Source organism: Salmo salar, chromosome ssa09 (genome assembly GCF_905237065.1).
Source record: "Salmo salar chromosome ssa09, Ssal_v3.1, whole genome shotgun sequence".
In the NCBI taxonomy this organism is placed as follows: Eukaryota; Metazoa; Chordata; class Actinopteri; order Salmoniformes; family Salmonidae; genus Salmo; species Salmo salar.
The window spans coordinates 112702482-112718100 of NC_059450.1; the positions used below are offsets into that span (position 1 = coordinate 112702482).

The 15619-nt window shown below is 43.4% G+C and overlaps 1 protein-coding gene across 1 annotated transcript in view; it reads right to left on the bottom strand.

The window, feature by feature from the left end:
• Nucleotides 1–15619, bottom strand: part of LOC106612460 (salt-inducible kinase 2b) — a 68271-nt gene that overhangs the window by 19439 nt on the left and 33213 nt on the right. Inside the window, exons 5-7 of the mRNA XM_014213606.2 lie at nt 8857–8981; nt 7955–8078; nt 1547–1761 (exon numbers count right to left, since the gene is read on the bottom strand). Of these exons, the coding sequence (XP_014069081.2) occupies nt 1547–1761; nt 7955–8078; nt 8857–8981 (464 nt within the window). The remainder of the gene's footprint in view (nt 1–1546; nt 1762–7954; nt 8079–8856; nt 8982–15619) is intronic.

The window sequence follows — 15619 nt, forward strand, 5'->3', positions numbered from 1 at the left end:
ATATGTAATAAGTATATGCATATTCTAGTTACTGGGTAGGAGTGGTAACCAGATTAAATCGGGTATGTTTTTTATCCAGCCGTGTCAATACTGCCCCCTAGCCCTAACAGGTTAAGGTAAGAAACAATTAAAGTGGCCAAATAACTTCTTAAAATTAAGCATATTAATCTGCTTTACAAGGGGCGTAGAGCCTAACTGGCATACATAAGTAGCGTGTGAGTTGAGTAAAAATGCACCTTTATAATAAAAGCATTACATGTATAATATAATTTGTGGTCCCTTTTGATAATGGTGTTTTCCTGCTATAGCCTACTGCCATGTGCGATTTTCTACGCTTATAATGTGAAAATTGCATCCCATAACTGTCTCAGACTATGTTTGGAATTTTTATATCCCGCACAGAACAGGTCAACTTTTGTACTATGGGGGATAGTAGATTGACATAGGTTAGCGCTTTTGCTGTTCTTTAGGCCTACGGAAAGTAAACGTGGACAGTTCTTCCAATATCTTCAATATGCACCTCAGAATTGGATAAGTTGCGTCCGCAATGTGTCTGTCTTCACTTGTAGCCTGTGAGAAAGACCAGATCAGGAGTGAAGGGTGCATTTTTTAAGAGTGCATTATGGCCCCACAAAGGGGATGCCGCCGGGAAATTCAAAGCATTATCAAGTGCTTGTCAAATTGTGAATGAGAGACTGATGAAGTGTGTACAGCCTGCGCAAAAAACAAACCAGAGCTCATGTCTTTCAAGCAACTTTGTCAAATCATCAGTCGCATAATGCAGCCTTACAATGTATTAAACATCTAAAAACATATAGCCCAATGTTTGTAGAACTCAGAATATGCTATTCTGTTGCCCTGAAATTGACTACATTTTCGTTATAATCACATTTCTTGAGACCAGTCTAAAATACATAATGGATTTATTGTGAAGCTTTAGGCTATATTACATGGATTTATTACATTTTTTAAAATGTAGATGTTCCAAAAGTCTGCATCAGTGGCTTGTAGGCTGTGTTCTGAAGCCAGGAGATGCTAAATGTGCTTATGTTAATTACATGTAAATTACCGTGACAGTTATTTGCTTGACAATCACTGACTGATGAAATTTCATGACCACCACACCCACCAAATTATTATAAAATTGTATTGTTAGCTAACAACCAACGGAAGTAATAGGGGCAATCATTCAAGTAAAAAAAGACACAGTATATTCACACTGGCACACGACTTTGAATCCATGCACAACATATTGCTTCATTCTCTTTAGTATGCTAGTTAATGCTAGTGTACAAAAGTACACTGGCATATAGTATGCAAGTATACAAAATTGTGTTGTTTTGCGACGAGGTGGGGGGCCATCCAACCAAATCTTGCTTAGGGCCACCAAAAAGGTTAGAGCCGGCCCTGCTAGCGTAGATATTGTCTACGTCCCAAATGGCACCCCTATTCCCTTTACAGTGTACTACTTTTGACCAGGGCCCTACGTTCAAAAGTAGGGATCTATATAAGGAACAAAGCACCCTCTCTCTCGGCCATCTCTCACCTCGATGGTCTTGTGTTGGTCGATGCCCAGGCTGTGCATGAGTCGCAGAACCTGCTCGCTGTATTCGCCCACGCTCAGGTCCCCCTCCTGTTGGTACAGCATGGGCCTCTGCACCGGCACATCCAGTGCCATCCACTTGTGCTCCTTGATCTGAGCCACCGACAGACGCTTGGACGGGTCCAGCACCAGCATCCGCCGGATCAGGTGCTCGCAGTCTGAGAAGGGGAGGGGAAAAGGAATAAAGATGGAGACAGAGAGAGAAAGGGGAACAAAATCAATGTACAATCCCTGGTACTCAGATCCATAACAGTTCTTCCAATATCACTTGAGACATCGTCTGATGACAGAGAGGAGTGTGTTCTCCTGTCACGTCTGACTTTCCACATTTGCCCCGACACATCAGACCATACAGAACAACACGCAGCCCGGGACAGTGGTACCGTGTGTACGGAGTGCACCATGTACCGAGAGTACAGAAGGAAGAATACCCCCGTTTGAGTGAAGAGAGCGCTCCGGCTAAAACGTTGGGGGAACAAAGCGGTTCTATTAAAGCAGGGCCGGCCACAGGGAAGGAGTGCCTCCACTACTCACGCTAAGAAAAACAGATGAGCTCAGGCAAGAATGCACAGCATTCCCCCCTCTCTCTCGGAGGAGGATGGAGAGACCTCTTATCCTTCAGTTAGCGGCTAAATGACTTTGACGTCACCAACCGCTGGGTCTTAATAGGATTACTGCCCACTGGGCTGAGGCTGTTCTGTTTTGTGTGCGTGTTTGTGTTTGTGTGTGTGTGTGTGTGTGTGTGTGTGCACGCACGCATCGGTCTGCCTGCGTGCGTCTCTGCTCTTCTCACCTCTTCGGCGCGAGCAACGTACTCATCTTGCATTCTGCGGTCTCATTTACAGTGCCTACGGAAAGTACTCAGACTCCTTGAGTTCTTCCACACTTTGTTACAGCCTTAATCTAAAAAGTATTAAATTGTTCCCCCCCCTCAATCTACACACAATACCACATAACGACAACAACAAAATGTTTATATATATATATATATATATAAAAATCACATATACCTACAGTTGATGTCAGAAGTTTACATACACTTAGGTTGGAGTCATTAAAACTCGTTTTTCAACCACGCCACAAATTTCTTGTTAACTATAGTTTTGGCAAGTTTTTCCAACAATTGTTTACAGACAGATTATTTCCCTTATAATTCACGGCATCACAATTCCAGTGGGTCAGAAGTTTACTTACACTAGGTTGACTGTGCCTTTAAACAGCTTGGAAGATTCCAGAAAATTATGGCATGGCTTTAGAAGCTTCTGATAGGCTAATTGACATCATTTGAGTCAGTTGGAGGTGTACCTGTGGATGTATTTCAAGGCCTACCTTAAAACTCAGTGCCTCTTTGCTTGACATCATGGGAAAATCAAAAGAAATCAGCCAAGACCTCAGAAAAAAAACTGTAGACCTCCACAAGTCTGGTTCATCCTTGGGAGCAATTTCCAAACACCTGAAGGCACCATGTTCATCTGTACAAACAATAGTACACCAGTAAACACCATGGGACCATGCAGCCATCATACCGCTGAGGAAGGAGACGCGTTCTGTCTCCTAGAGATGAACGTACTTTGGTGCGAAAAGTGCAAATCAATCCCAGAACAACAGCAAAGGACCTTGTAAAGATGCTGGAGGAAGCAGGTACAAAAGCATCTATATCCACAGTAAAACGAGTCCTATATCAACATAACCTGAAACGCCGCTCAACAAGGAAGAAGCCACTGCTCCAAAACCGGCATAAAAATGCCAGACTACGGTTTGCAACTGCACATGGAGAAATGTCCTCTGGTGTGATGAAACAAAATAGAACTGTTTGGCCATAATGACCATCTATGTTTGGAGGAAAAGGGGGATGTTTGCAAGTTGAAGAACACCATCCTAAAGCACAGGGGTGGCAGCATCATGTTGTGGGGGTGCTTTGCTGCAGGAGGGACTGGTGCACTTCACAAAATAGATGACATCATGATGAAGGACAATTATGTGGATATATTGAAACAAAATCTCAAGACATCAGTCAGGAAGTTAAAGCTTGGGTCTTCAAAATGGACAATGACGCCAAGCATGACCCCAACCATCAAAGCCCTGACCTCAATCCCATAGAAAATTTGTGGGCAGAACTGAAAAAGTTAGGGCGAGCAAGGAGGCCTACAAACCTGACTCCGTACTGGTCCCCCGTGTAGCTCAGTTGGTAGAGCATGGTGTTTGCAACACCAGGGTTGTGGGTTGGATTCCCACGGGGGACCAGTACGGAGAAAAAAATGTATGAAATGTATGCTTCACTACTGTAAGTCGCTCTGGATAAGAGCGTCTGCTAAATGACTAAAATGTCAGTTACACCAGCTTTATCAGGAGGAATGGACCAAAATTCACCCAACTTACTGTGGGAAGCTTGTGGAAGGCTACCCAAATGTTTGACCCAAGTTAAACAATTTAAAGGCAATGCTACTAAATTCTAATTGAGTGTATATAAACTTCTGACCCACTGGGAATGTGATGAAATAAATAAAAGCTGAAATAAATCACTCTACTATTATTCTGACATTTCACATTCTTAAAATAAAGTGGTGATCCTAACTGACCTAAAACAGGGAATTTTACAAGGATTAAATGTTAGGAGTTTTGAAAAACTGAGTTGATATGTATTTGGCTAAGGTGTATGTAAACTTCCAACTTCAACTGTAAGTATTCATACCCTGTACTCAGTACTTTGTTGAATCACCTTTGGCAGCGATTACAGCCTAGGGTCTTCTTGGGTATGACGCTACAAGCTTGGCACACCTGTATTTTTGGAGTTTCTTCTCTGCAGATCCTCTCAAGCTCTTTCAGGTTGGATGGGGAGCGTCGCTGCACAGCTATTTTCTGGTCTCTACAAATATGTTTGATCGGGTTTAAGTCCGGGTTCTAGCTGAGCCACTCAAGGACAGTCTCCAGTCTCCAAGTTCCTGCTGCTTAAAAACATCCCCACAGCATGATGACGCAACTACGCTTCACCATAGGGATGGTGCCAGGTTTACTCCAGACGTGATGCTTGGCATTCAGACCAAAGAGTTCAATCTTGGTTTCTTCAGACCAGAGAATCTTGTTTCTCATGGTCAGAGTCCTTTAGGTGCCTATTGGCAAACTCCAAGCTGGCTGTCATGTGCCTTTTACTGAGGAGTGGCATCCGTCTGGTCACTCTACCATAAAGACCTGATTGGTGGAGTGCTGCAGAGATGGTTGTCCTTCTGGAAGGTTCTCCCATCGCCACAGAGGAACTCTGAAGCTCTGTCAGAGTGACCATCGGGTTCTTGGTTACCTCCCTGACCAAGGCCAATCTCCCACGATTGCTCAGTTTGGCCGGGCAGCCAGCTCTAGGAAGAGTCTTGGTGGTTCCAAACTTCTTCCATTTAAGAATGATGGAGGCCACTGTTCTTGGGGACCTTCAATGCTGCAGAAATGTTTTGGTAGCCTTCCTCAGATGTGCCTTGACACAATCTTGTCTCAGAGCTCTACGGACAATTCCTTCGACCTCATGGCTTGGTTTTTGCTCTGACATGCACTGTCAACTGTTGGACCTTATATAGAAAGGTGTGTGCCTTAACAAATCATGTCCAACCAATTGAATTTAGCACAGGTGGATTCCAATCAAGTTGTAGAAACATCTGAAGGATGATCAACGGAAACAGGATGCACCTGAGCTCAATTTCAAGTCTCATAGCAAAGGGTCTGAATACTTAAATATTTAAATATGTAAATAAGGCATTTCCGTTTTTTAAAAACCTGCTTTTGCTTTGTCACTATGGGTACAGTGTGTAGATTGAAGAGGAATTTTTTTTGTATTTACTCCCTTTTAAAATAAAGCTGTAACATAACAAAATGTGGAAAAAGAGAAGGGGTCTGAATACTTTCCTAACGCTCTGTATGATGACTGCCCTGTTGCCAAATGAGCACTTCTCTGGCCGAGAAATCCAGCAAGGGAGGGATGAGAGAGAGGGGGATGAGAGAGAGAGAAACTATGCAATCCACATTGACCCTCTTCTTTTCTCTTGAGTACATTTAAAATACATTTTTATTTATTTAACTAGGCAAGTCAGTTAAGAACAAATTCTTATTTACAATGACGGTCTACACCGGCCAAACCCGGACGACACTGGGCCAATTGTGCGCCACCCTATGGGACTCCCAATCACGGCCGGTTGTGATACAGTTTGGATTCGAACCAGGGTGTCTGTAGTGGTGCCTCTAGCACTGAGATGCAGTGCCTTAGATCGCTGCGCCACTCAGGAGCCCAGTACATCATGATAGCATCATGGAAATATTCAGGGCCGGACGGTTAACACCTCCTTTCGACAGTTAAAGAAAGCAGGGGGTGGGGATGTTCTCGGATTTCTGTTACACCAAATCCCCTGGGGCCGCTTCATTACGGAGGTCAAAGAATGTATGGTCCTGGCATATAGAGTACTGGAGGTAAAAAAGTAGTGTACTACCCGTACAGCGCTGCCTGATTTTTATATAGAGCCTGTGTACTGTACCGTACAGTGTGTGTATGTGTGCCAGTGTGTGTGTAGCAGAGAGTGAGAATATGTGGGAGGAAACGGCACACTGTTCTTCTCGTATGAAGCGGAAGGAGGGAACAGGACTGGAGCGGGCCGTGGGGCTGCATTCTCAACATGGACTAAATAGTCCATCCCTAAAGGGGAGGCTGGCAGAGCCCCGCTTGAACTTCACTGGCTCTTCCCCAGGTTATGTAAACACAATGACTCTGGCGCTCTCTGATAAGAGTTAATCTCACCAGGTTGGCGTATAGTGTTAGCTCGAACCTGACATGCTGACTTCTCTAGATTTGGAGCACCACCAAAAGGAGCACTGTTAGGATCTCCTAGGAACAGTGCCATATTCATAAAGCGTCTCAGAGTGGTAGTGCTGATCTAGGGTCAGTTTTGCCTTTTAGAGCATAATGGATAAGATGCACAGTATATGGACAGAGGGGACCTGATCCTAGATCAGCACTTCTACTCAGATGTTTTATGAATGGCTCGCTCTTGTCCCTCTGCAGCAGACATATGGTGAACAATATGTTTGGAACATTGAACTGCAATAAAATCACAGTATCGAATCGCTATACATATTGTATTGGCACCTAAGTGTGATAATGTCGTATCGTGAGGTCCTTGGCAATTCCCTGCCCTCGTCGTAAATGGGTTCCATTTTGGACAGGTGTTTTGAACAGGTATTTATGCCATGCCGGGCAGTTGAGCCTCACTTCAAAAGCGGTCTATGCTTTCCCTGCATGCTAGACCCCTGTGCAGTGGTGAGACACAAGAGGGGGGATTCTGAAGAGCTCCAAGCAGCCAGTTGAATGGGTTACACAGTATTGGTACATATACTGAACAAAAATATAAAAACGCAACATGTAAAGTGTTGGTCCCATATTTCATGAGCTGAAATTTCCCATACGTACAAAAAACGTATTTCACTTACATTCTGTGCACAAATTTGTTTTCAATCCCCATTAGTGAGCTTTTCACCTTTGCCAAGATAATCGATCCACATGACAGGTGTGGCATATCAAGAAGCATGATCATTACACAGGTGCACCTTGTGCTGGGGACAGTAAAAAGACACTCTAAAATGTGCAGTTTCGTCACACAACACAATGCCACAGATGTCTCAAGTTGAGGGAACAAGCAATTGGCATGCTGATTGCAGGAATGTCCACCAGAGCTGTTGCCAGAGAATTTAATGTTCATTTCTCTACTATAAGCCATTTTAGAGAATTTGGCAGTACGTCATACCAGCCTTAACTGCAGGCGGCTTGTAACCATGTCAGCCCAGAACCTTCACATCCGGCTCTTCACCTGCGGGATCGTCTGAGACTAGCCACCCGGACAGCTGATGAAACTGAGGAGTATTTCTGTCTATAATAAAGCCCTTTTGTGGGGAAAAAACTCATTCTGATTGGCTGGGCCTGACTCCCCAGTGGGAGTGCACCCCTGCCCAGTCATGTGAAATCCATAGATTAGGGCCTACTGAATTTATTATATGAATTGTAACTCAGTAAAATTGTTGAAATTGTTGCATGTTTTTATATTTTTATTCACTATACATTTTTGGGAACTTTTAAATGAATAATATATAGCCATTGATTCGAGGAGGTTATATTTCTACAGCTTTATATCTCAGCCATTTACCAAAACAACTGGTGGGGTAACCACTTTGTTGTTTTTTGTATCTTGGGTTGCCCCTTTAATGTCTTCTGCTGGCATCACAAGTAAACAAACCCCATTCCAACAACCACACAGACCGTTTTTCCATAGGAGCAATGGTGTCACTACCGGCTTTTATGGGGTGTAAAGCACTAGGTTAGCTCACCTTCTGTCATGAAGTAGGGGATGCGGAAGCGACCCTCCAAGACGCGCTGTCGGAGAACAGGCAGGGTGGGGCCATCGAAGGGCAAGGCGCCACACACCAGCACGTACAGCACCACCCCCATACTCTACATTGAGACACAAAAACACACGCGCACACAAGCACAGCCAGACTGGGTCAAGGGCCACAGTGTGAACAATTACACTCATAACTAGATCAATCAGGGTAGAAAGGCACCCAGATATATGCGAGGGTGAGTTCACTATCCCGTAATACAGGGAGGGCTATAAAGAGAGGTTGGGAAATCTTATGATTTCACATGATGTCTTCAGGTCGCCTTTGAAAAAGAGTGTAAAAGTAAGGCTATTTGGTTTTTGGCAAGATGTAATTCTCATACACTTATCACTGCAAGGGGTAAAGCAAACAGTTGATCAGCTGACTAGGGTTGATGATTCACAATCAGATCCTCGACGCAATATCCAAAAGCATTATCTTTTTTATCCCACCTTCTCGCAGTTGAGCACCTTGACTGCATCCCAAATGGCAACTTATTCCCTATATAGTGCACTGATTTTGATAGAGCTCTGATAAAAAGTAGTGCACTATGTGCGGAGTAAGAACTTTTCCCCGGCTTTGACTTTGTTTAATCTGGTTGGCCTCACTATTGCTTGTAATGTCCATGATTACACTAGATCCAGTGTCAAAGATAATGTACAGTCAGTTCTGGGACACTCCGTGTGTATCACCGAGGGACTAGTTAGCAGTATGTGTGACTCATTGCAGAGCAGGTGTGTGAAAATGGCACCCTATTCCTTGTATAGTGCACTACTTTGGACCAAAGCCAATAGGGCACTATTGAGGGTATATGGATGCCATTTAGGATGAAGACAAGAGCATCGTCTTACCCAGATGTCCAGCTGGGGGCCCTCGTACTGTTGTCCCTCGAACACCTCCGGAGCGGCGTAGGGGGGGCTGCCGCACCACGTGGCCAGGGGCTCCCCTGGCTGGAAGAAGTTCCCAAAGCCAAAATCTTAACAAAAGGGGAGAATGACACAGTTAACTTATTACCCACCGTCACCTTGAATCAAACTAACATACACTGGGTTGAGTTCTTCTGCCCATAGATGATATGGATGGTTCTGCCTGGGGGGGGGGGCTTTAACACTAACTCCAGATTAGAACATGCAACTGTGTGTGTGCGCGCAAGGAGTGGGGGTGGTTGCTAAAGAGGCAGAAAAATATTCCTTGCACAGCAGCACCTGTACATGCTAATCATTTTCCAACATTAAACAGCAATTTTAGGCACCCTAGGATTCTGTTCCAGCAGACAGAAGAAATTGAGATGTTCCAAGCAGGAACGAGGATTTAACTGTTTTTGTCCTGCAAAGAACACTATATAGACCTATTGCTTTTTCATCAAGGATTAAAACGGCGTTAACTTGTTTAAATAGGAAGGTGAGATGCAGTGCGTTCAGACAGTATTCATACGCCTTGACTTAATCCAAATTGAGTTGTTACAGCCGGAATTCAAAATAGATTCAATTGTTTTGCTTTCTCACCCATCTACACACAATACCCCATAATGACAAAATATATTTTTTGCACATTTATTGAAAATAAAATACATAATATCACATGTGATCAATTTTTCATTTGGAAGAGTCAGCTTTTTAAACCAACATGGCTCAGTTTAAATTGTTTTTACATACAGTACCTGTCAAAAATGTGGACACACATTACAGGATTTTTCTTAATTTTTACTATTTTCTACATTGTAGAATAATAGTGAAGACATCAAAACTATTAAAGAACACATACAGTGGGGGGAAAAAAGTATTTGATCCCCTGCTGATTTTGTACGTTTGCCCACTTACAAAGAAATTATCAGTCTAAAATTTTAATGTTAGGTTTATTTGAACAGTGAGAGACAGAATAACAACAGGTTCGAGTTGCCAAACGTCAGCCTCGAAACCTTAATGACTTGGAGAAGATCTGCAAAGAGGAGAGGGACAAAATCCCTCCTGAGATGTGTGCAAACCTGGTGGCTAACTACAAGAAATGTCTGACCTCTGTGATTGCCAACAAGGGTTTTGCCACCAAGTACTAAGTCATGTTTTACATTTCCCTCATTAAAATGCAAATCAATTTATAACATTTTTGGCATGCGTTTTTTCTGGATATTTTTGTTGTTATTCTGTCGCTCACTGTTCAAATAAACCTACCATTAAAATGATAGACGGATCCTTTCTTTGTCAGTGAGCAAACGTACAAAATCAGCAGGGGATCACATACTTTTCCCCCCCCCACTGTATGGAATCATGTAGTCCCCCCCCCAAAAAAAAAGTTAAATAAATCAAAATATATTTGATATTCTTCGAAGTAGCCACCCTTTGCCTTGATGACAGCTTTGCACAGTCTTGGCATCCTCTCAACCAGCTTCATGAGATAGTCACCTGGAATGCATTTCAATTAACAGGTGTGCCTTGTTAAAAGTGAATTTGTTGAATTTCTTTCCTTCTTAATGCGTTCCATCATTACTTTAATGACATGAAGGTCAGTCAATACGTAAAATGTCAAGAACTTTGAAAGTTTCTTCAAGTGCAGTTGCAAAAACCAAGCGCAATGATGAAACTGGCTCTCATGAGGACCGCCACAGGAAAGGAAGACCCAGAGAGTCAAAGTCGCCTTGGTAAGCAACTCCAGTGTATATTTGGCCTTGTGTTTTTACGTAATTGTCCTGCTGAAAGGTGAATTTGTCTCCCAGTGTCTGTTGGAAAGCAGACTGAACCAGGTTTTCCTCTAGGATTTTGCCTGTGCTTAGCTCTATTCCGTTTATTTTTATTTGGAAAACAACTACCTAGTCCATAATGCATCCACTACCATGCTTGAAAATATGAAGAGTGGTACTTTGTGTTGAATTTGGCCCAAACATAACGCTTCCTTCCTTCTTTTCACTCATTTAGGTTAGTATTGTGGAGTAACTACAATGTTGTTGACCCATCCTCAAGTTCTCCCATCACAGCCATTAAACTCTAACTGTTTTAAAGACCGGTTTCCTTCCTTCTTGCTACTGAGTTGGGAAGTATGCCTCTATCTTTGTAGTGATAACTTCACCATGCTCAAAGACATATTCAACATCTGGATTTTTTTTTTTTAAACTGAACTACCAATAGATACCCTTCTTGGAAAACCTCCCTAGTCTTTGTGGTTAAATCTGTGTTTGAAATTCACTGATCAAATGAGGGACCTTACAGATAATTGTATGTGTGGGGAACGGAGAGGAGGTAGTCATTCAAAAATCAGAGTCCATGCAACTTGTCTTGTTAGGCACATTTTTACTCCTGAACTTTCAGGCTTGCAATAACAAAGGGGTTGAAGACTCAAGGTATTTCAGCTTTTCATTTTTTATTAATTTGTAAACATTTATAAAAACATAATTCCACTTTGACATTATCGGGTATTGTGTGCATGCCAGTGACACAAAATCTAATTTTAAATTCAGGCTATAACATGTGGAAAATACTTTTTGAAGGCACTGTATATGTACTGTATTTTTTACAAAAGTCAGCCTACTAAATGACAAAAGCGTTAGTGTATATGAAATAACAGGAAAAAGGCCGGAACTGTGGAAAAAGCATAATGAACGGATTCAGTTTTATCTTTGGAACGTGACCATCTTCGATCCCTGGAAGCAAATTATCTGTAGTTTGTATCTCTGCTTCCATCTAACAAACCATGAGTATCAGGAGAAGTGCAACATAAGGACAGACTACAAAGTATCACACAAATGCACCACAAATCAAAAATAACGAGAATAACAATACTAATAAATAACTATGTAACAGTATAGTAGTCAGGTCTAGTGGCTATGTTTGAAAAACTGTTCCTTTCCAGGGAACTGTGTCCCAAATGGCACCATATTCACGATAGTGCACTACTTTTGACCAGGGCCTCTGGTGTGTGCACACCATATAGAGAGTAGGGTGTTATTTAGGATGCACAGTAGAACAACCTGCAGGTTCTTTAGCCAATGTGATATGTAATGCACATATTTGTGTGTTGAGGCCATTGGTGGGCTAGCTGGGCCTTCATGAGGTCATCTCCCAGGAGACTGACATGAGCTCATAGAGTGACTGTGTGTTCTGATTGTTCCCAAGAGAGAGAGAGAGAGAGAGAGAGAGAGAGAGAGAGAGAGAGAGTCAGTGAGTTCCAAACTTACACTTGATCTAAATCATAACTCGGAAAGAAAAAAAGCTCTCTGTCTGCCTTTCATTAAAATTAAACTTCCAACAACGTGTTGCCAAATCTTTTACCAGTATGAAGCTGCTAGCTTTTTCTCTTACGGAAATCGCTACCTCCTCCTCACCCCCTTTGTTCCCTCTCCCTCACTCCCTCACATGTCTGTTCCTTATGTTTAAGATTCCCATTTGAATAAACTTCAGCGTCGTTGCCCTCGAGTGTGAGAACGGAGAGATCGTTATCTGTGGAGCCCGACAGTGTTAAGGGACCCTGTTGTAACAACTAACTTCATCAGATGAATAAAAAGTATTTTGTATTTTTTCCACTCTTAAAAAAATAAATAATAATCCCTGTTATATAAAGCCGAGGGAAGAAGATGCGTTGCGACAAAAACAAATAATAATACGCTGCCTTACGTAATGGGGGCAGGTCGTGTTGGACTGTGTGGCACAAAGCAGTGTTCAGTAGCTCAGCAAATTGATTTAGCCTCTTCAGTGCTCTGGCCAAATTCTGCGCTCAGTCCCCCTCCCATGAGAGGCCAATGTCCAAGATCAACCCGTGTAAAGCTGCAGCAGTGTCCCAGACTGCAACCCAAATGGCACCCTATTCCCTTTTTAGTGCACTACTTTTGACCAAGGCCCATTAGGAAGCCCATAGGCAGGACTCCAGACTAACATTTGACTAACTCGAGCAGGAAGTACCAGTGACGCACTCAATACGGAAGATTTCCGATGAAACGGATGCTAAGCTACAGGACTGTTTAGTACAGACTGGAATATGTTCCGGGATTCATCAGATAACATTTAAGGACGCTAAGACGAAATACCGCTACGACCCCTGACGATCCATCAGTCAAAATTTCAATACAGGACTAAGATTGAATCCTACTACGCCGGCATTGACGCTCGTTGGATGTGGCAGTGCTTGCAAACCATCACAGTTTACAAAGAGACACTGTTCAGTGACGTGAGCATACCAGACAAGCAAAATTCCTTCTATGCTCGCTTCGAGGCAACCAACACTGAACCATGCATGAGAGCACCAGCTGTTAAGGACAACTGTGATCTCGTTCTCCATAGCAGATGTGAGTAAGACCTTTAAAACAAAGTTAAAATTCACATGGATTACCAGGACGCGTACTCAGAGCATTGCTCTGACCAGCTGGCAAGTGTCTTGAAAGACATTTTCAACTTCTCCCTGACCCAGCCTGTAATACCTACATGTTGCAAACAAACCACCATAGTCCCTGTGCCCAAGAATGTCATGGTAACCTGGCTAAATGACTATCACCCCGTAGCACTCACATCTGTAGCCATGAAATGCTTTGAAAAGGCTGGTCATGGCTCACATAAATACCACCATCCCAGACACCCTGGGCCAACTTCAATTCGCATACCGTCCCAACAGATCCATAGATGACGCACTCTATATTGCACTCCACACTGCCCTCTCCCACCTGGACAAGAGGAACACCTACATAAGAATGCTGTTTATTGACTATAGCTTAGCGTTCAACACCATAGTGTCCTCCAAGCTCAGGACCCTGGGACTGAACACCTTCTGCAACTGGATCCTGGACTTCCTGACAGGCCGTCCCCAGGTGGCGAGGGTAGGCAAGAACACATCCGTCACGCTGACCCTCAACACGGGCCACTCATTTTACATTTGAGTTATTTAGCAGACACTCTTATCCAAAGCGACATACAGTTAGTGCATTCATCTTAAGATAGCTAGGTGGGAAAACCACATATCACATGCGTAATAAGTACACTTTTCCTCAAAGTAGTGAGGAGGGGGATTATTTAAGATACTCTTTGAAGAGGTAGGGTTTCAGGTGCTTGGACTGGGCTGAGTGGGAGCGCCAAGAGACCAGAGGTGACAGAACGGAGTGCTCGGGTGTAGGGTTTGAGCATAGCCTGAAGGTATTACATTTCATTACATTACAACGGTTTGATTTGTTTGATCTGAGCAATTTTTTGCTAGCTACATAGCGGTCTTTGTATCAAAGATAATTGTGTAGTTTAGAGTAATTATCGAGGTTAGCTAGCCAGCTATTTTCGTCCACCGCGACGCCGTTTTCCAAACTTAGTCAACACTGCTAGCTAGCCAACTTCTACCAACTAGCAGCACTGTAGAAACTAATACATTAAACGGAACGATTTGATTAGTGTAGTGTTAGCTAGCTACATAGTTGTCTTTGCTGTCTTTGTATCTAAGATAATTGTGTAGTTTTAGAGTAATTATCGAGGTTAGCTAGCCAGCTATTTTCGTCCGCCGCGACGCCGTTCTCCAAACTTAGTCAACACACCTAGTCAACATCAAACCCACTGCTAGCTAGCCAACCTTTACCGACTAGCAGCACTGTAGAAACTAATACATTACAACGTAACGATTTGATTAGTGTAGTGTTAGCTAGCTACATAGTTGTCTTTGTCATAGTTTGATAATTGTGTAGTTCAGAGTAATTATCGAGGTTAGCTAGCCAGCTATTTTCGTCCCCCGTGACGCCATTTTCCAAACCTAGCCAACTTTTACCGACGAGCAGCATTGTAGAAACTAAATACATTACAAAGGACGTCTTGATTAGTGTTATGTTAGCTAGCTACATAGTTGCCTTTGTATCATGATAAAGGTGTAGTACTGAAACTATCGAGGTTACCTAGCCAGCTACACTTTCAAACAAAGTCAACAACGCAGCCACTGCTAGCTAGCCTACTTCACCAGCCAGCAGTACTGTATCATTTTAGTCATTTTAGTCAATAAGATTTTTGCAACGTAAGCTTAACTTTCTGAACATTCGAGACGTGTAGTCCACTTGTCATTCCAATCTCCTTTGCATTAGCGTAGCCTCTTCTGTAGCCTGTCAACTATGTGTCTGTCTATCCCTGTTCTCTCCCCTCTGCACAGGCCATACAAACGCTTCACACCGCGTGGCCGCTGCCACTCTAACCTGGTGGTCCCAGCGCGCACGACCCACGTGGAGTTCCAGGTCTCCGGCAGCCTCTGGAACTGCCGGTCTGCGGCCAACAAGGCAGAGTTCATCTCAGCCTATGCTACCCTCCAGTCCCTCGACTTCTTGGCGCTGACGGAAACATGGATTACCACAGATAACACTGCTACTCCTACTGCTCTCTCCTCGTCTGACCACGTGTTCTTGCATACCCCGAGAGCATCTGGCCAGCGGGGTGGTGGCACTGGAATCCTCATCTCTCCCAAGTGGACACTCCATCTTTCTCCCCTGACCCATCTGCCTATCGCCTCCTTTGAATTCCATGCTGTCACAGTTACCAGCCCATTCAAGCTTAACATCCTTATCATTTATCGCCCTCCAGGTTCCCTTGGAGAGTTCATCAATGAGCTTGACGCCTTGATAAGTTCCTTTCCTGAGGATGGCTCACCTCTCACAGTTCTGGGTGACTTTAACCTCCC